The sequence below is a fragment of the Gasterosteus aculeatus genome, chromosome 1 (assembly GCF_964276395.1).
Source record: "Gasterosteus aculeatus chromosome 1, fGasAcu3.hap1.1, whole genome shotgun sequence".
NCBI classification, from domain to species: domain Eukaryota; kingdom Metazoa; phylum Chordata; class Actinopteri; order Perciformes; family Gasterosteidae; genus Gasterosteus; species Gasterosteus aculeatus.
Window position 1 is genome coordinate 12,350,898 of NC_135688.1, and position 20,824 is coordinate 12,371,721.

The following is a 20,824-nucleotide window of genomic DNA, read 5'->3' on the forward strand; positions in this document are numbered from 1 at the left end:
CTAAAATTAATTGAATTGAATATAATAGTTTGACACAGGGAGGAATTCCTCTGCACAGTTCTTCTGTTTGTTTTACTTACAATACAAAAATCTCTCTCCTTCTTCCACTACCGTCTCGCTCTCTCTGATTCATTTGAGTTTGGTAGGTGGCGGTTCGCCGTGGCATCTCATTGACAGTCGTTTGTCTGGCGTTCCAAAAAGCGACACTTGATCCGCACTCCACAAGACGCCGCCAAGCTATCTTTTGTTTTTTTATTGACCTGAGTGGGGTTTTTATCTTTCTAAATATCTTATACTTTCTTGGGTTTGATTTTGTCAGCTGAGCATGTTGTTTTGTTTGTCTCAGACTGCGACTTAATTTTTCTTATTGTTCCTATTGCCACTAGTCAGAGGAGTAACCTGCTGCCACAAGACTACCAATAGATAGTCTATTTATTTTATATTAATAAATACTACTTGTAAGGTTATGTTTTGCTCAATTTAGGTTCTTTTTTGTTCAGTTTTCAATGAATAGTGCAATTGAAACTGAAATTCACAACACAAATATTTTCCTAATTAACATGGAACCCGACCACCGCTCCTGTCTATAACTCTACTGTAATATATTATTTTAAGCAAAAGCTTGACTGAAACATTAAAAAAGTAACCCATCCACCTGTACGTACCGCATTCACTGTATGTGTCGTCCACATGCACTTTTTAGGTTTATGTTTGCACGGGAAGGACAGTACCAAATACCTATTTCGTTTTTCTCTGTGCGCTTACTTTAAATCCAGAGTAGTGATTCATAGACCTCATGAATAGTTCTCATCTCAGAGGCAGACAGGCACCAGCACGAGCTCTACCTGCAGTAAGCGGGAAAAGTGAACATCTCTATGGCATAGATGCCAACTTACACGGTTTCGCGGTGTGACACACGCTTTTGCGTGTTTTCACGCCGCGCATCCAATTTCTCATCAAAATAAAAAATCTGTTTTGAGCCAAAGTTGGCAGCTCTGTACTCTAATTGCTGAGAAGTAGAATTGCTAAAAGTATTTATGGTTTTCAACAGCAGTGTGTAACTGGTACAAACAGAATAAAGTCATATACAACGTCTGTGTGTGTGTGTGTGTGTGTGTGTGTGTGTGTGTGTGTGTGTGTGTGTGTGTGTGTGTGTGTGTGTGTGTGTGTCATATGATAACCAAATATGGTTTTGATAAATTAGTGTACAGTTTTTACAAGAGTGAGGATCTGAGGTGTTTTGTGAATTCAGTTTGTGGGTGTGCTAATTGTATTTTCTGTTTTGAAAAACAAAACAAACCATAAAAATCGTGCTTAGAGTTTTTTATTGATTGTTTTGCACTACCCAAACACTAAGACACTTGTATACATTATAGACACCACACAAGATCAATGCAGCAGACTGATGAAAATATAGTTTATTTTTCTCCATATACTCAAATTAGTCAAGATGTCAACATGGAGATTCACAACAAGAAACAAGTCCCCGTGTTTATGCATTAGACAAACATAGCATTCTAAAAAAAAAAGCTGAAAATACAGTACAGAAAATGTAATCTTGAGGGTAGGGTTTGGATAATTGTCTGAATCGCAAGAGAAAATTACTTGCAAATTCTTCTTACCCAAAAAAAGGGTCTATGCTTAATTGAAATATTCTCCCTAATAACTGAACCATCCAAAGTCAAATGTATTGCGGTGATACAGGACAGAGAAATAACAAATAAAGTCCCAACAATTTTCTTGTTCTGATTTTCAGTTATCTGATACGTATTTACCTCCAATTAGGCGACCTCTTAATTGAGCACCTTCCCTGCACATACGTTTTCCTGTATGTATGTGCATGCATTATATTACCAGAACCGTTGCTTGGCTTGTGGTTGGTAGGTCTTGCAGCTATTGTCTGATGTATGAGCACTTTAGTTGTTGGGTTCGCTGGGGTTGGACTATTTTTAATGATGTCTATAATAATTTTTAAATAACCTTGATTTCTAGTTACTTTCTGAATTCAGTTTGATAAAACAAAATATGATCATCCAATAAATTCTAATATTGTGAAATCAATTTTTCTCATAAACTAATAAGAAAGTGTCCAACCCAATTTACTAGAGCTCAATGAGACTTCCTTAATGCAAATTCATATTTTTTGTGACTGACAGTCCATAATCCAACAACATTTCATTCCGAATTGCATACAACCGAGAAATATATATATATATATATATATATATATATATATATATATATATAAAGACAGCATAGTAATTGTGGAATAAAAAAAACACCTCTGTGTACTTACAGTTCTTGCAGGCAATAGTTTGGTTTTCTCTTCCTTCTTCATTGACAACACTACTTTTTCTTTGCACAACATTTTATTTTCTTTATTGGTAATTCCTTCATTGTTTTTATTTACAACACACGTCTGAGTGTTGACTCTCAGAAAGACCATCAGCAATATGTGTCATTGAGACTTGTTTATCGTTTTAAAGATTCATATTTCATATTTACCTCCATGACTTAATCTGCACTGTGTGGACTGTCCACTAGCTGGGCCGGTTGCCAGCAGCGTGTTCCTCGATGATTGACAGATGATTGGACCAATAACAGTTCAGCTTTTCCAACATTCAGTGACGTTGGGTGTGCGACAACGTTGCGTGACGTCAGTAAAGCGGAAGAACCGGTAGAGGCTTCACACGTTGATAAATCCGTGCTACAAACAGTGTTTTGCTCCTCCTGAATGTGACACGTTTCGGAAAGGTACAGTTTGTACATATTGGCGAAATTGAGGAAAAAGTGCGATAGCATTTGTTTATGCATATTTTAAACAGGGTAACTCTTGTCGAAATGTATTATTGATCTGATTAACCAACAGAGTTAGCTAGCGAGCTAACGGAAATGCATGTAGCGTTAGCTAACAGAGTACTTTTATTTTGTAATATTATTATTATATTTTACAGCTGTCATATATTACAGAGATCGATATGTTTACACTGATATTTTCCATGTTTTGGTTAACTAACAAGGCATTGGTTGGGTCGTTTTGATGAGTTACGTTTGTCTCATGTCAGGTGTGATCATGGCCAAGCAACCGCTGGGGAAGACGTTGCTGAGGAACGTAATCCGCCACACGGATGCTCACAATAAGGTGCGTTTGAGTTCATGCCTTTGTTAGACCAGGTTTATTAACCCGCTAAAACGAATGCAGTGCAATGCAACAGCCTGGAAAGGTGTTTGTTAGAGGTGCGGATTTGTTTCAATGCCCTATTTGGAGGCAGTAGTTCGGGGTGCCATGTAATGGAATGAAGTATTAACTAGTATCAACGGAGTGTAGACTTCTTATATACGGTCCATGACCTGGACTAAGAATGCACGATTCACTTGCCTGACAAAGTGTAGCCTTGCCTTACAATAAAAACAACAGCCCACTCTGTTTGGACCAGTTGAAATATATATATATATATATATATATCATATAAAACATATACCAATTTAGGTTACTGATAATTGGCAGCCTTTGCACAAACTGAATGTTTGGTTAAGATTACTTCTGTAAGCGTTTTTAAACCGTATACCTCAAATGTGTATTGAGGATCCAAAAACCACACTCACTATGTCATTATGAAAAAGTTTGTCTGTGCCGTCTACTTACTGTTGTTGACCCGCTGCAGATCCAGGAGGAGATAGAAATGTGGAAAACGCGAGACTGGCAGGTGCACTCCTCCCACAACAAGCATATGCCAGACACCAAGAGTGTGAGGTAAGAACAGTAAATTTGGGAGTGTGCTTCACAATGTGACTCTTCAGTTTAGTGAGCTGATGCTGTACATTGTAATTTCGAGTATTGATTGTTGTGTGATGTTGTTCTTTCAGGGGGCAAATGCACTGTGATCGAACGTCCGATCAGCCCAGATATCTGAGTCAAAGCAGGAACCGAGTCTCGGAACACGATGACAGGGAGGCCCGGTACTGGAGTCGCAAACTGTATGAATTTGAGGCCGGTGATCCCGACAGGTATGGCATATGGAGAAACCTCCATTTAAGTATGCTTGTTTTTGCAAAAATTTCAGAATAGCCGATTTTTGGAAAGGTAAAACAGCGAAAAGGAAGAAATTGAAGTAGTCTCCTTATTTGTATTATAGACAATGTTTGTTTCTCCACACTGTAGTGTAAATACGGGGGAATTGAACATGCTTGCCAAATTGATAATGTGTTCACGTCACAGGTGGGGACATAGTGGCTTCAAGGAGCTTTATCCCGAGGAGTTTGAAAGTGACAGGTAAGCAAACCTGCAACACCCCATCCAATTACTACGAGTTTTAGTATTAAGCTTCCATGGAGTTGGGTCTCATGTAAGGTAAAGAAAAAATGACTTACATTACCTAATGACAGTAGTTAAATATAATTAAACCAAAATGTAATGAATGCAATGCAATTTTATCATAACATAGTGTTTAAAGTCCTCACATAACTCAACTCTGTAATCTAAATATTGTTTCGATCCACAGCAGGTTGTTAACATGAGTATCTTTTGAATATCTATACATTAGTTTATCTCTGTCTTCCTCATGTTCATGTCTGTAAGCCAAAGCTTAGATAACCCTGACAAATAATAATAAATAAAAAATAAATGTCATATTTGAGAAAGCTCCTTCAGAAGAGAACAGTTTCCACTCAAGTTGTGACCCACATTTTGTTGAATTTATCCTTCCTTTAGTGAGAAAACAAGTTCCACAAGAAAGGTTCGGCGGCACAAAATGAAAAAGTCCAAGTCAGACCGAGAAGCAAGCCTATCAAAAAGATCCAAAAAATCCTCTCGAAAGAAGAAAAAGAAAAAGAAAGACGAGGAGGAAAAGCGCAAGAAAGACAAGTGCTCAAGCAGCGACAGCAGCAGCACTGACAGCAGTGCTACTAAAGACAGGCAGCAGAGGAAAAAGACCAAAAGTCGACATAAAAACAAGAAAACTGGAAAAAAACAGCGGAGGGACGAAGACAGCAGCTCGAGCGACGGTGATGGCAAAGAAGAAAGGGAGAGGGGGAATCAAAGGCGCAAAAAGCGTAAGCTGGACTGCCATAAAGAATCAGACTCTGGGCCAGACACAAAAAAGAAATGCTGACAATACTGGAAAGCAGCAGGGCAGCAGGGCTTGGGTGATGGTTCTTGAGATTCAGACGGAGAGACTGACACACAGCTCAGGTAACGACCGGGAAAAGATACTATTTTGTTCATCTTTACTTCACAGAAGGCTTTTCTCTCTGCAGGGCCGCTCTGTATTACTCTCTGTTAGACGCCACCAAACCTACGCCGTCAGCCTTCTCTGTGGATTTTCGGCGAAGCGATACCTCATCTACCTCTGCGGTGACGCGAAGCACAGCGTACGACGCAGCGCATGCAGCGGGAAGAGGGGAGCTGGGCCGTCCACCACCTGCCTCATTAAGAACTGTCAGCTGCAGGCTCATTGATTGATCATTGACTGTGTGCCTCATGTGGGGACCTTCTGTTCTTCATTGACCACCGTTTTTTACTGCACATTTTATTTCCTCACCAACTATGGAAAAATGTGCATTTTCTCTTACTCATTTTTTTTAGTAACTTCTAATAATTGCATGAAGAATTTTGTCTTAGTCTATTTTTCTGTTTTTAATAAAAAGTCCAAATATCTTTTTTTAAACGAAATGTCTGGGGTTTTTCTGCAGTTGTCTTATTGTCAACAAATGTTGTTTACAGACCAAAACCAATCATAACCAACTAACTGTTTTGTGAGTAGCCAATGCTTCATTTGCTCAAGGTACCACACAACTAATGTTGGGACAGGGGTAGAGTGAGTGTGGAGGATAAATGGGAAGGGGACAGTACTCTTAAGTTTAAGTACAGTCTGACCTTTCTGGAAGAGCAGAGGGGCTTTTATGATTATTTTATAGGTCTCAATCACGTGTACGAAGGTTGTTAGAAAGGTGTGGCATTTGTTTTGATAAGAACAAAGAACTTTATTCCCAGGATGTATATAAAGTGTTGCAATACATCTGTTTGTAAAATATATAGAATATGTACAGCTCTTTCTATCAGCGGCTATTGGAATATCTGTGAAATATGTTTTAGGGATGTGACATTTTAGTTCAGATTACTAAACACCATGTCAGATAAATGTAACATTTGTTCCAAATACAGAAATGTAATAATGAAGTTTCACTGTAGATAAGTGCGTTCATAAGTCACGTAATACCTTGAAATTATACCCTGTCAGAAAAGTTCTGTTTTCGTATACAGGAGACTTATGATTTCTTTTGATCCGTCCAACTGTTTCTTAGGAAGTACACAGGGCGGCTTCCTCTCCAATCAAAGACGCAGACTGTTCCAGTCTTTTTAAGATCAAGAGATGTACTTTAATAAGCAGCTGTTCACAAAACAAAAACGATTAATTGGGGGTTTGTTTTAATTGTGGGTGAATTTAAAGCCTGGGAAAAATATTCAATAACTCGCATGTCGCAAACAACTCTATTTCAATCACATTAACATCACATTCTTTGCCGCCGGTCAGTTTCTTCCCACCAATGAACTCAGTATACAACTTTTTAAAGAGGAGCATCCCTGTGCCTTGTGGGTTATTTTTAGATAATGTGATACTAAAGGAAGTGCTGGTAAAAGTGTGCGATCTGGAGAAGCCTGCAGCACTTTGCTGAGTGTGTTTCGATGGGCTGTTGAGCTCGGCTGCATCTACCAAAACGTTGGAAAGGGAAAACAGCTAAATAAAATTCAGCTGGTCATTTGAGTGTTTACGGAGGTTTTTAAAACGCATGGTAAGGTTAATAAGCATTTGGAAAGAAGGCACCTCTCAAATTGAGTGTGTTTTATGGCTGCACGATAAGGCAAATATTCACAATTAACTTATTAAGTAAATTAAACCCCCCACGGAAAAAGTATTTATGTTCTTGCTGAATTGCAAATAACCACATTTGTATTTGCACAGTATATGGACTGTAACTTTCACAAAGCCATTCTTCAATGCCGGGCGGATTTTTACGTTTTTCATGTATTTTTAATGAAACCAAAATAATTTCCTTGGCAGAAGTGATGATGTCCTTTTTCACAATTTGTGGCAATTTGTAAAAGATTGGTAAAGGTTATCTTTGCATTTGGAATTACAAAAGAAGAACGTTTCAAATGCAGTTTAAATAATAAAATCATCCATTGAGTCAGATCCATCAGATCACAGATGTGCTCGTCTGGATGGAATGACACAACAGTGTGTACTGAGATTCGTGGTTCCCAGTGGTTCCCAGTACCCCAATGGCCACACGGTTGGTGTGTGGTTGTATGTATGTGTCATGAGAATTGGTTTGGACGTCGTGTTGCTCTCAGGATGAGTTGTAATTCACTTTGGTGATCCTGACTGATGCTGATTAGAAAATTTTAGTATGCTAACACGCTAAGCTATGATGGTTGACACGGTACACTTTACTCAACCTCAGTGCCTGAAGTGTAGTTTTACTACTACTTGTACCTTCGGATACACTGCTGTTGACCGACCACTTCAGGTGTATGGGAGCCTTGTTAAGTTACGGCTGATGCAAATCAAATCTTTCCTGCTGTTGCTGCTTCACACTACAAGCAAACCCGCAGGATGCTCTCATTGGGATTCTGCTCCATTTAGTCAGCAGATCAGTTTGACATATTGCAGGGAGGAAAAGTACAAACGGCTTCCCTGAGCCGAAAAGGGGCTGCAGTCGACAGGCTCCCACTGTGGTTAGTGAGTCGCAGCAGCAAGGTCAGACATCCTCACCTTGCTGTGCAGTTCACGGCCTGGTCCCCCACTAGGAAATCCCTAATCGTGATCATGTTTAGCAGGTTCATGACAGTATATAGTTCCAGAGCAGCGTCGTAGAACTGTTAGTGGGGCTGTAGACTCACGCCTTCAGCATCACATGCAAATAAATATATGCGACTTAAGTTAAGATATAATGAAATGAATGTTTTGCTTCCTAAAAAACAAAATCTCCTCATTATTCAGTGCTGAATTTTTTCAATGTCTGTAACTGAAATATGACATTGGTCAAATGGTGAAGATGGTAACAAGTTTAGGAAACAGCTTTTACCACAAAATTAATTGATGCAAATTTCTCTCCCAAGAAGCTGGGAGATACGATTCTGGGCTTTTACATAAAGATTTTGTAACTAAACTATTTGAAATATTAACAATGTTAAGATCAGAAAAGTACAAGTGCAGTTGTGCAAAGGTTCAAGGCTACTAGGAAACCAAAAGGATTGGAATTGAAATATTGCAGATTGGAGTCCATGATGATGAATGATGAAGCAAGATGTATGCCAACCAAATCAGTACAGTGGGAATGTGGTATTTGGTGTGAAGTAGGGAGGATTTGAAAAGTTCCAACTACAAAACCCTGTTCAGATTGCACGCTCCAAACGCTTCAAAATGACTATGCATTAAATATAAAATGGGATCTTCAGTGAAAAGAACTCACCAAGTCAAACTACATTTCTGTCAGACATTTTCCAGTCATAACTGCAGATGAGACATTAGATGCTTTGCCGTAGCCCCAGTGTCTCAGCTTCCTCCTGGGTAAGCACATGGAAGTCATGTTGGATGAGGATAACACAGAGGAATAGAAATAAACACTTTTCCTGTTGTGAGAAATGGTCGGCAGCACTTTTCCACAATGGGAACCATCAGTAGTTACTGAGGAGACAGACAGCGGTTGAAACAGTGCATGCACCATACATTTAAACCTTACATTTAAAGCTTCTTCTTGCCGGAAAACAAGATTTTAAGCTAAAGATGCAAGATGACAGAATGATGTGTCAAAGACGATGACAGAAAAAAGGAGGCATCTCAATGTTCTTCGACCCAATCCTCTCTGTCACTGAGGACGCAAATAGGCAATAGGGGAGGATTGAAAACCTCCAGTGTGGCTTATCTCTCTGCTCCACATTTGATCTGTTTGCTGTCCTCGCAGCTCAGTTTCATCTCAGCCTGTGTTAAGTAGCTGTAATCAGGGCGAGAGGGTGGCAGCAAACAAATATCCCTCGTGCACTGTGATCTTATCTTTCCCACTGCTTTGATTTTTTTCTGTTGCACCCAATTTCACCCCCTGAATTATGTGCAGTACACACCATCAGAAGTGGATCATAACACATGATGGTTTAGTTGTAAGCAGAAATAATTACAGTTGAAAGTGTCCATTTCATCAACTGCAACTCAACTATGACTCCTTTTATGAGGCATTCGTAAACACAACAATAAATTATTTACATACATTCGGTATTATTTTTTTTCAGAATTCATCTTTATCTTCATAAACATGTCTTCTTCACTCTTCATGACAACTGGACAAACAGTTACGGCCATGAGATGCAGTTAAAAGTTCAAAATCTCTTCAAGAGTTTTGAGTTTTCATAAAGAGTTCTAATCCGGCTCGCGAGTGATTTATTTGGTCATGTGTATAAACTATTCGTTAATGTTTCACACTGTGATCATTTGTGCACGTGTGTTATTGCTTAGCATTAAAAGATACTGCTCCGTGATAACATTCATCCATTTCCTGTTAACACACGAGTTACAAATGCTTCACAAAAGGAGTTGTAGATATTTACAAATAAAGATGTCCTTAACCCTATTTGCAATTACATCACAACTTGTACTTTTATGCGCGTTTAAGAAGTGTGACCTGCTTTTTTGTTTTTTTAATAAGAGAAAAACGGAGTCTTGAAGTTGGATACTAGTTACTAGATACTAGTTCTGCTAATAGTGACTATTGTGTATCGTTTTCCTCGTAGTCCGCAAGTTATTGGCAACTTTACAGAGCCTCGTCTCCCCCTGGTGGGATGCCGCTGATCGTACACCCTTGTTATTAACACGCTGCATTTATATTTAGAATCACCTTCAGTCATCATGTCCCTCGTGGTGCCAAAGCCATCTCTGCTGCCTTATACATTTTACTAAGGAAACAAATGTTATTATTCCTTCAATTTGTGTGTCTCTCCCTGCAGCAGACACACACCGCTGCTCCTCAAGCAAAAGAACAAACTGATACAATCAACCCACACAAAAAATTTAATGCCCTTCGTGAGGGGATAAATGGTCCAAATGTTGACATACTAAATAGGGAGCGTTGTCATGACACAGGTTTTTAATGTAAAAACTTGCAGTCAACACCCAAATGCTTTGTAAAAAGTCATAAGACATATGACTTACTTACTTACATAGTTAGTACACATACACCAATGTTTTAATATACTTATATATGTCTTTTTTGTTTGTTGTCTTTTTTATCTAGGCCAGCCAGATACAGTACTGATTAATATACAGCCACATCTGGAACAATACCTATTTAACATCATACAGTCCGGCCGGCATAGAGGAATCAACGGTCCACCCTCTCTATGCTAACATTAGAAATCGGCTTGTGTAAAATCCTCTTCTTTTTTGTAATTATTATTATTGTATAGACTGGTGGTGTTTCTTGTCCTTGTAACTCGTGTCTTCTGTGCAAACGTTTTTTTTTTTGTTGCTGTTGTTGAAAGAACCCAAAACATGATTGACATAACAGGATACCTGGCTGTTCACTTTACAGTTATGATGAAGATTTTTTTTTTCTAGTTTTCTTTTTCAAACAATTAAACAGTCACATCCAAATGCAACACTCCCATTGGCATGTCACAGTAAAAATGAGAAAAATCAAAATCCAAAGGAATGCCTCCCGTCATCAGGGTGTGAGGCGACGATGGGACGGATCATGACTACAGTGAGCAGCATCCTCCATTCGTACATTTTTCAGAGTAAGGCACTGCTGCATGAAGAAACGACATGGCCAACAAACCTCTCTGGGAGCATGACGGGGCGGCAGGACGGAGGGAGACTGCAATGTTCTCCAGCAACTCACACAGAGTTTGCATTTGTAAGTACGTGTGCTTATGTTCATCATTTGTTGTGTGCAGGAACAATGTGTGTCTTACATGGCATGTAGAGATATTTGTGTTTTAACATGTGTGCGTTTGTGCTGCTGAGACGGGTTTTTTCTTTTTTTTTCCCCGCTGCTGCACCGCGTTCCTCAAACTGTGCTTTCGAGCATCCACTCAGTGCTGCTGAACGTAACTCTTCTGTTGGCGAGCGGTGAGGACTCCATGTTTAGCTGGTTGGTGGACTTGTGCCACCTCGTCCTCGCTCTGCGTGGGTAACTATGACTCTGAAAAATGGAGTAATCCCCTCCGTCAAAAGAGAATCTGTGCCTAGTTCGTGCCAGCTCATTAGGGAGCAACCCCATGTTGGCCAGAGTACCTTTCTTGTCCTTGAGCCTGGGAGCCTCCTTGGTACCAGCGTTGGGGCCGATGAGACACAGGGACATGGTGGAGCCCGTCAGGCTACTGTCCGTCTGTGTGTCCTCAGACGGGGGGCCGGAGCGCTGCGCATCCAGGCTGGTTCTCCTTTTCATCTTGTCTACACTTCCGGGTGGCAGCTCCACCTCGAGGACGGCGGTGGTGGCAGCCGGATTCTGTTTCTTCTCATTGTCCACCCTCAGCACCAGCGCCATGCACTCTTTGGGCCCGTGAGCTTCGCGCTGGCCATCGTCAGACGGTTGCTTGGAGACGGAGCGCGGGAGCCGCTGCTGGCTGCCGTTGGTCTGGGAGTGCATGCTGAGGCTGACCTTGGTCTTGCCGTCCTCTGGGCCGCTGTAGGCCTTGTAGCGGATCATCAGGATGATAATGAACACCAACACCGAAGCAACAATTATACCACCAATAATGATGATCATAGTGCCTCCCAGAAACTGGCTGTGCATGAAGCGGCACTGGCTGACCTCGCTGGCCGTGTGGAACTGCACGCAGCCCACCACGCGCGTGGCCGTTAATGATGTGATGCCGTCGTCGTAAACCGCCAGCACACAAAGGTCGTACTCTCGTCCTGCGGCCAGATCATTGATTAGGAAGTTCTTGCTGGTAGACGGGATCATTCTGTGGAGAATAGAAATATAGCGAGGTGGTAAAGATGTAGTCAATTAATCAGCGGGATTACGACGCCCACGTTTACTGATTTGCATGAGGTGTATTAAATCACAAATAAGGTGTCAGGTCCACACAACAAGTAGAACAACGGGGCCACCGCAGCTCTAAAATTACATATAACTCATTCTGAGAGACAAACCTACCAATGCACATCATTTTGTTACTGTTGACTTATGGGAGAATATGTTGTAACAGAAAATTGGGAACGGGTTTATAACTATTGGGTTTGTGTATGAAATGACAGCGAGGGTAAACAGCAAGGTGATAAACAAAGCAGAGGAGGCTCGTTGCTTAAAAAATATACCACAACAGCTGCAGGATGCAGAACGAGTGACGCATGATGTGAAGGCAGTATTGATGTGTGAACACCTAAGGTCAGTCACATTTTGTCTGCAACTGCAAGATTACATGGCTCTAAATACGTTGGAGAGGAACGTTGCCTTCAGGTCAATATTGGTGTGAATATAATTAGAAGCATGTTCTTTTTCCCTAAAGGGCGACTTTGATGGTTATCATTTGTAGGTAATAATGTACCTCCTAAAGACATAACAGCACTCAGCTACATGCCTAAACTGGATGGGAAAATTATACAGGATCGCTACTCATTATATGGATACATATTATATCTAATAAAACCTTGAAAAAAAGGAGAAAAAAATAAAGTCGACGACTATTATTAACTCTCGCCATGAATAAATAAATCATAAAGTACTCTCTGTGTACCAGATTCATGTGCATTACAATTTGCATAAGAAACACATCATTTGTTCATTTACATTTGGGACTATTTTAAGAAGGTTTGCAAATATTTGTACTCACTGTCAAGAGTGTAACTCAGTTTATTGATTTTGCCATTTATTTTATTTTACGCATTTTACATAGAGCTACCTAACTAGACTCTCCTTTCTGCAGCGATGTAGTACTGTACTGTTTCAGTACATTTCTAATGTGTTTTCATCGTTTCAGTCTTATTTCTCCTCCTACGCCACAATTCCAGAGATAATTAATGGTACTTTTAATCAACCACAGGGAACTAATCACTACTTTTTAGATTTAAATGTTATACTCAAAACACAAAGGCAACTACAAAATGACAATGATGTGGGTACTAGTAACTGCTTAGAATTAAAATCTAAAAAATCTAGGAGCTTAAAAAATCCAAAAAGTCAGTTGGAGCTTAAAAATCATATGTAATCATGCATCACTCACAGCAAACATTTTTCTGCAGACCAAGTATATACATTTTAGAATAAACCCCCCCCAGGATTTTTACTTGTGAATAATTTGGTATTTATCTCCCTAAAGTAAATAATCTATCTTCTACCGCTGCAGAGAAGTTTATCTTTACACAACCACAGATAATCACACTCTGCGTTACAACCAATTAATGCAGGCACTTGGCTAATGGTATAAACAGTTACATGCAGGAAAATAGTTTGACATAATGTGGTTGTTTATTATCATGTTATGTTTTAATGATGCTGACGGGGCACTTTAGTCCTCAAAGGGCTGGACTCCCCAATCCCTTTAGTTGACAATTACTTACTTATCTTAACTAACAACGCATTTTTACAAAGTATAATTTCAATGCATTCGCATTCATTCTAATTTATGAGCAAAATGTTTCTCCTCAGTTCTACTTATCTTTGGATATATTTAATCAGTCTGCATCTTTGGGATTTGACAATCTGCCCTGGTGAACCAGTCATCTAGCAGATGGTAACTCCAGATGTCTCATGTCCCTGCTCTACCACCCTCCTCTTTCTCCATCCATCCACCCACCGCCTCCACCATGGCTTACCTGTACACCAAAGTATCATCAGCTGTGCTGTTGTACTGAATCTGGTACATCCTGATGCCGGGGATGTGGCGCTCAGAAGGCCAGCGGATCACGGCGGAGGAGGAGGTCAGCTCGCTGACCATCACCCTCCTGTCCTGCTTGTCGTAGCCCTTGGTGTCGTTGCCAGATTTGGAGGAGGTGGTGATGTCTGAGAGGCCGGGGTCTTCGCGCATGTGGCCTGTGTTGTTCACAAACAAGGGTAAAGGGATCATGTTGATCTCAACAGCAGCTGTGGCGATGCCTGCGGCATTGGACGCCACACAATTAAATGCGCCGCTGTCCTTTAGCGTGGTGATGAGAATATCAAGGGTGCCATTGCCATACAGGATGGTGCGGGAGTTGTTATGCACCAGCTTGCCGTCTGGGGACCGCCAGTGAATCTCTGGGTCTGGATCCCCCACTGCTTTGCATTTAAGCGTCACACCCTGCCCTTCCATCACGTAGGGCTTGGTGGAAAGATGCTTGGTGATCAGCGGAGCGTCACAGGTGAACTCCTCCTCTTGGATGGACCAGAAATACTTGTCCATGAGGTGATCTGGCGAGGCACAGGTCTCCAGATCGTCCTCTCTCGTCAGCCTGCGCAGCCACAGCAACTCACAGTTACAGTGAAGAGGGTTCCCACCGAAACTCACTGCCAGAGTTGAAGAGCTGAAGTCCTTGGGGTCGGAGAGGACCTGTGCCTGCTGGAATAAGCTGTCGGGCGGCAGTTTTTGCAGCCTGTTAGAAGTCATGTCCAGGCGGACCAGCTTGGTGAGCAACGTGAAAGTCCCAGCTCCAATATGGTCGATCAGGTTGTGGTCCAGTGTAAGCGTGTTTATGTTGGCCATTCTGGCTATGGCTTCCCAGGGGAGGGTGCGCAGGTTATTACTGGAAAGATCCAAGTCCTCTATGGTGGAAACAAACTCATCAAAGGAGGTGGGGGCCACCTGGTGGATCTGGTTGTTTCCGAGGATGAGGTGCCGCAGGTTGACGAGGCCCCTAAAGTGGTCGGTCTTTATCACACTGAGGCGATTTCCATCCATGTGCAGCGCCCGCAGAGATCGAAGGCCGACAAAGGAGTGGGGGGTGATCTGGCTGATGGTGTTCCGGGACAAGGTGAGGTGAACCAAACTAGTCATGTTGAAAAAGTCTTTCCTGCGGATGATGGTGATGAAGTTGTCCGTGAGTCGCAGCTCCACTGTCTTGCGGTCGATTGTGGGCGGTACGAACAACAGACCCGTCTTGGCGCAAAGCAGAGTCAGAGTGGGTGAGAGGTGCTGACAGATGCAGCGGCCGGGGCAGCTGTACCCCTTCACCACAGCTGCACACAGCAGCACGCAAAGAACCAGGCGGTCCATTGTTGATCAGTTTCTAGGTCCTATGTGTGAGACAGACAAAAGACAAATAGGGCAGACAGTGAGTCACAAAATACAGATCTTAGAATTAATAAATCGCATTATAGCCTTTGTGAGAACCTGCTGCAAAAATCCGGTGTGTGGACCAAGATTGCAGACACTGCCAGCGAGGTATCAATCACAAAATGAAATGGAGGTTTTCTGAAATAATGGCACCTTGGGATGAGATGATGAAAGGCTGCACCAATGCTGTCAGAAGTACATGTCTCTGTAGCCTTTTAACGGAAATAAGGGAATGTGTTTTGTGCCACTAGGCTGTATCACCATCAACCATCAGTTTCCCTACATTGGGTAACTATATGCTCCGTGCATTTCCATCATACAACAAGTCCTGTGTGTGTGTGTCCTGCTCAGAATTCCACATCAGGAGGAGCATACGGCTGGAAAAAGGGCGCCTGTCAGCAGCGCTGCAGGATTTACACGACCTTTTCATGCTCTCCGCTTTCCCAAGTCTTTTGAGATGTTGGACAGAAACCTGCCATGTAAATCCCGACAACAAAAAAGAAAAGGTGAAAACGGTGGATGTACAGCTTGGTTTTTTTCCTATAGAACTATCGATTTCAGCGTCAAAGAGAACGCGCCTGTGGAGACAGGAGTAAAAAGTGATCCGTGGCACAAATAACCAGAAGAGACCTCAGTGGAACACACGCACCGTAATGTGCTGATGCCACATTGTAAATGGTTTTACCCTCTTTGGGATCCATCTCGATTGTTAACGCTTAAAGCTTAACAGATGATGAGCGAGCCTGATAATGACAAAGGAACAGGATGACCAACCACTTCTTTTCCTGATTTAGAGAAATTACATTTCGGTCTGCTACTGCCTACCACCCCACCCAACCACACACGGTGACACGTTTGATCCCACATTCATTTTTTAAAAGGGCCAACATAATTATTCATAATTCACTCAGGAGAAGCTGGTTGAGGAATTAAACACAAATGTCTACTGTCCGCCATATGTGATGTTTTATCCAATTTGTCATGGCGAATTTCGGAGACTTTATCTCCATCCCACCAAGGTGAGGTGGTGCCTGTGTCCTTAACTCCACTGATTTTGTCCCATTGTGCATACGCAAAATAATCTAATACTCACAGTACTAATAACCCTAAATTTAATTTCAGTTAAAAAAACGCTGGCGGTGACATTCATGAAGTACTTAAAAAGTCAAATGTCAAACTTCATAGCCCAAATGAAGCAAAAGCCAAGCTTTCATCCTCTATCTCGCCAGCTCTGCATTCTTGAACTGAATAAACTTGAGAGTCGTTATGCATATTCAAGTGAGAAGTGAAAAATTGCAAATGCATTTTGTTTTACATCAGCTTGCCTTGCATTTGCCAGCCAGCAATAAAGAATAAAGTTATTTTCCTTTTCGTTCTCTTGCAGATACACTCACTCACACTGCTGTCGAGCCTCTCTCTTATGACAACGGGACACATCATTTATTATGAAATAATAAATCTCTCTGTCCAATGAGAGCTCTCATTAAAAGATGGGTTTTATGCATGTCTTTTTCTGGGGGGAGTTTCAGCTGCCCCCTCAGAGGACAGCTTCAAAACAGCTGGTTTGAGCTTACCGTACACATTTACTAAACGCCAACTGTAGTATTTCTTCTATACCATACTGCAATATATAGACTCTAGGAAAGACATTGTACCAAAATCTTAACTTGTTTTTTTGTTTGCACTTCCCTTCCTTTGTGTTATGAAGCAACACGCTTGCAGTCCATCTCTGAAAGGCATCGACATTGACAGGCAAACACTGAACGAAATAAACAACAAAAAACTCTTCTCCTGTGTAATTTATTCAACAACGAATATAAAAGCAAGATAAAAATTCCAATCCCCCTGTGAGAGTTTATTTACTTAGCGATGCTCCTTCATTGTTGGCAGCACAGTGTGCCTGTCTTGTCTAAATGAATTCCGCAATTTCCTTTTTTTAATGCTAAACTAAAACAACAAAGTAGGCTCCACTGGGGCAGATCATACTTCCTGTTAAATAGACTCCTATTTAAAAGATGGTGTCTGGTGAGATCTTTTCAATTGATTTCATGATTATTAGTTCAGATTGAATATGATTCTGTTGCCAAAGTTTGTATAATTACAATTTAATAATGATCTTGCTTGATTGTGTTAGTTTTCCGACGGTAACTAGGCCACAAAGCTCATGCTTTCTCAGAGGACCATCTGTGCCGGAGCTTTTCCTGCCACACCGTCGAGGATACTCTATTGATCTTTCAGCATCTCAGGGTAGGGGGGGGCTTTGTTGCCACGGCAACCCTGGTCTAGAAATGTGGGTCTTGGAATTGCATTAAGACTATGTCGAGCTGCTAGAAACTCAAAGCCTTAATCTTAATGGGTGCCGAGAAGATGAGTAGGGACGTGAACAGATGTATGAGTGAGTGAATTAAAATAGAGCGGCACCTCCGCCTCACATTTCTATTTCTGTTTTATGCTTAATATCAGTGGCGGACACCAAATCAATAAAACAGGGTGAGGTTTACCTTTTTCTTTGTGTCAAGTCATGCAGGAGCACAAGCTATCACAAAGCGCTACTGTTCTGTTACGTCTGTTGTTACAAAGCAACACCTGAGAGATGGTGATTAATATACTTTTTTCTGAAGATGACTCAGAACCCATGTTTAGAATCATTAGGTGCAACAGAACGTTTGCAATCCCTGAGCCAGCAATGAGTGAACTGGACACCTGGAGCTTTCTAAATGTGGATCAACCGTCATATCTGTTTTCTATTGAGTGCGCCTCACACAGAGGAAATATTTAGGATGGCTGTGACTTAATGGAAGAAAAGCTAATCTTTTAACTACAATGTTGGCGCTTCAATCCGTGGCTCCAACTGGCCAGATGTCAAAGTGTCCTTCAGAGTGACTCTAACTCCCTAGTTGCTCTCCAGGCACTTTACAGCAGCCCATTGCTGTTGATGCTCGGAATGGGTGAATGCAGAGATCAAATTTCACGTTTTCTTTTTTTTTCTTTATCTCCTGCCATTGGTTTTCCACTGCACCAGCGGGAGTTATCCCTTGTGTGGGGTTGGCCCATGGTGACAAATCAGACCTCGGAGGCACTGTTTTTCTTGACTAACAGTTCTGCATTTCTCTACTTAACATGTGGTAAGTGTCCTGCAGCCACTCACACTGGACCAAACAGAATAATAAAAGATAAGAGACAGTTACAGCTTAATTGTACAAACTAGGTAACTGAAGATATCTACTCTGGGCTATTATACCAAATGAAATTTTCCCTTTTTGCTAAGAAAATAAATATTTAATTGATTGATAAATAATTCAAATAATCATTAGTTGCGCCCCTTATGGTAACCCTGTGAAGTTCTTGCACCATTCCTTTTACATGAGGTCTAATAGGGTTCTTGAAATGGACCAATCAGAGCGAACATAGGATCGGACATGGATCACGGCTTTAAACAGTTGTTAATAATTAAACTGTCCAATCTTTCTCGATGCAATCCTGAACACTAATATGATTGTTAAATGTCACCTTTCCATAGTCCTGAAGAGGCAATTCTCACATCAGCAAGCACAATCCCTCAAAATGCACACTGGACCCCGCAAACACAAGAGGAGCGAAAAAAAACACGTCACAACCATTTCTAAAATAATCAACTGCTCAATTAAAGATGACTAAAAGTAATAGGTCTCAGGGCATCATAACCAATGCAGTGAGAGTCAACTGAAGGCTGAAAGATGCCATCTCAAACAGCTCGTCCTATTTCTGACTGTGAGACACCTTCCTTCTGCTGCATTGTTAACACGTAGCATCCAGATTAGTTTTTTGGCCTCTGCTCCAAAGATGGCGTACCCATGATAAAAAGTGAAATAACTGAAACTACTTTATCGATTTGGACAATTTATTTTTGTAGGATAAAAGGGAACCCTAGTGAGTGATATGATGGAAAAATCAATGTGTACGTTACTGGTGAAGAAATGTAGCAATATTTCACAAAAAGAAAAGTTTGAATTTTATAAATCGCCTCAAAAAATAACCCAAACAGCCCTATAAATCCAATAAACATGGAGATATCAGGCTAAAAACTTCTACCGGATAGCCCAGTGTGTGGACAGCACACATGCCTCACGCTTCACCTTTGAAAGGGTGAGGATTTTAAAAACTCTGGATGAGGTTCTTGTGAAGGCCTCACGGCAGACAAAAGTTTTTCCTTTTTTTGTCTATGTCTGAGTCTGGTCGTACCGCCCACTTTTCTGAATAGTCTAAAGTGATTGGATACGACGAAAGCCACGCGGAAATGATCTTTGGTTCCTCAGAAACCAAAATTGGTAGAGCGTAAAATGAAGCTTGAGAGTGACGATTGGCATTAAAATTTGACCCCCGAACCACCCTGACGCCATTCCGCTGCATGTTGATGTGTTCAGGTTCTGTTCTGGTTCTGTTCTGGTTTGGTTCTGGCTCTGTACTGGACCAGATGGGGGACGCTCGTCACCAAACAGGACAAGCAGCTGCAAGGATCATGAGGCATCTTTGCAACGTATGAGAAAGTCATGGAATACATGAAAAAAACCCACAGTCCTTTCTTTATAGGCCAGAAAAAACACCTGCTCACCGGCTCAGTTACGTCCTCTTAGTGTAACTAACAGTTGGGAATTTTAATTGCAAATGAATTCACCAGGATATTGTCATGATTAACTAATGAGAAATAACTAAGAACTTTTATAAATTCAACAATTATGGAATCATTACCAAAAAACGCAGAAAATCTGATACATCACTGTCATAATGTCACTAAGCCACACAAAGCCTTGTTTCAAAACCATTGAATACACCAATCAAATAGTAGTTAGTAGTTAAATAACCAACGTCTTGGACAATAATCTGTATGACCGTTAACAACCATCTTTAAACTTTACAGGAATGTGAAATCAGCTGCCAAAATGCGTTTAGCTTGCTGAAAAATCCTACTTGTTTTATAATTTGAGGGTATTTTTTTGTATTATTAGATATGTTAAACTATTTGGGGGATTGGTCACCTTCATTCAAAGGTGGACAGTAGAGAGGGAAAATGTAATGATGGTGGAGACGGCGAGGGAATGACATTCCATAAAGGTCCTGGGCCAGCAATAAAATACATGTTGCAGACACTACAGGATTATTTCCAGTATCCAGGCCAACACTATGCTGCAGTTAGAGCAATTCTTCACTTGACAAAATGAAAAAAAAGGTAAAGATTTTGTGTTTTCATATTCATCATTAGCAATTACTTTGCATTCATACGTGTTAATAACCTAACACACTCATAACAGTATAATAAATACAACTTAATTAATAAGATGGAATAGAATTTACAACATTTATAACGAGTGGGTTATATTTTGAAAGTGACATCAGTGATCGGTTATAAACAATTCCCGTAGCCAGGAAAGCATCTGTCTCACGGTGGTGTGTGGTAAGGATGCTATTTGGACATGACTTTGACAGGAACTGTATCTGCCAATTAGGAGTTGCAGGCAGTGGACTGCTGGCTGCCCTTATGTCACTCTTGTCAGGATGCGGACATAATCATTGACAGCTTCGGTTCAGAGCAGTTGG

At 41.1% G+C, this 20,824-nt stretch overlaps 2 protein-coding genes across 5 annotated transcripts in view; one reads left to right on the forward strand and one right to left on the reverse strand.

Annotated features, from left to right (window-relative positions):
• The first annotated feature begins 2,557 nt into the window (after positions 1–2,557).
• nkapd1 (NKAP domain containing 1) lies at positions 2,558–5,666 on the forward strand. Of its 3 annotated transcripts, none has more exons than XM_040181480.2 (7): positions 2,558–2,754; positions 3,066–3,142; positions 3,666–3,754; positions 3,868–4,008; positions 4,220–4,273; positions 4,712–5,052; positions 5,257–5,666. In XM_040181480.2, the coding sequence occupies exons 2-7, from the start codon at positions 3,074–3,076 to the stop codon at positions 5,280–5,282; spliced, it is 720 nt and encodes a 239-aa protein (XP_040037414.1). In that variant the 5' UTR covers positions 2,558–2,754; positions 3,066–3,073; the 3' UTR covers positions 5,283–5,666. The 3 variants fall into 3 exon arrangements, 2 of the variants coding, with proteins under 2 accessions (XP_040037414.1, XP_040037402.1); XR_005712629.2 differs by having other exon boundaries at positions 2,579–2,754; positions 4,712–5,191; XM_040181468.2 differs by lacking the exon at positions 5,257–5,666 and having other exon boundaries at positions 2,626–2,754; positions 4,712–5,207.
• Positions 5,667–10,125: 4,459 nt separating this feature from the next.
• The window catches only part of lrfn1 (leucine rich repeat and fibronectin type III domain containing 1), an 89,456-nt gene continuing 78,757 nt past the window's right edge, over positions 10,126–20,824 (reverse strand). For both annotated transcript variants that reach the window (XM_040181440.2, XM_040181448.2), the window contains 2 exons: positions 13,815–15,210; positions 10,126–11,962 (listed from right to left, as the gene is read on the reverse strand). In XM_040181440.2, coding sequence (XP_040037374.2) covers positions 11,062–11,962; positions 13,815–15,190 — 2,277 coding nt within the window. In that variant the 5' untranslated portion in view covers positions 15,191–15,210 and the 3' untranslated portion in view covers positions 10,126–11,061. The remainder of the gene's footprint in view (positions 11,963–13,814; positions 15,211–20,824) is intronic.

Coding starts and splice junctions, on each gene's coding strand:
- nkapd1 (XM_040181468.2), top strand. CDS start 3,074: ATGGCCAAGCAACCGCTGGGGAAGACGTTGCTGAGGAACGTAATCCGC. Junction 4,009..4,219: donor GAGGCCGGTGATCCCGACAG/GTATGGCATATG, acceptor TTCACGTCACAG/GTGGGGACATAGTGGCTTCA. Junction 4,274..4,711: donor GAGGAGTTTGAAAGTGACAG/GTAAGCAAACCT, acceptor TCCTTCCTTTAG/TGAGAAAACAAGTTCCACAA.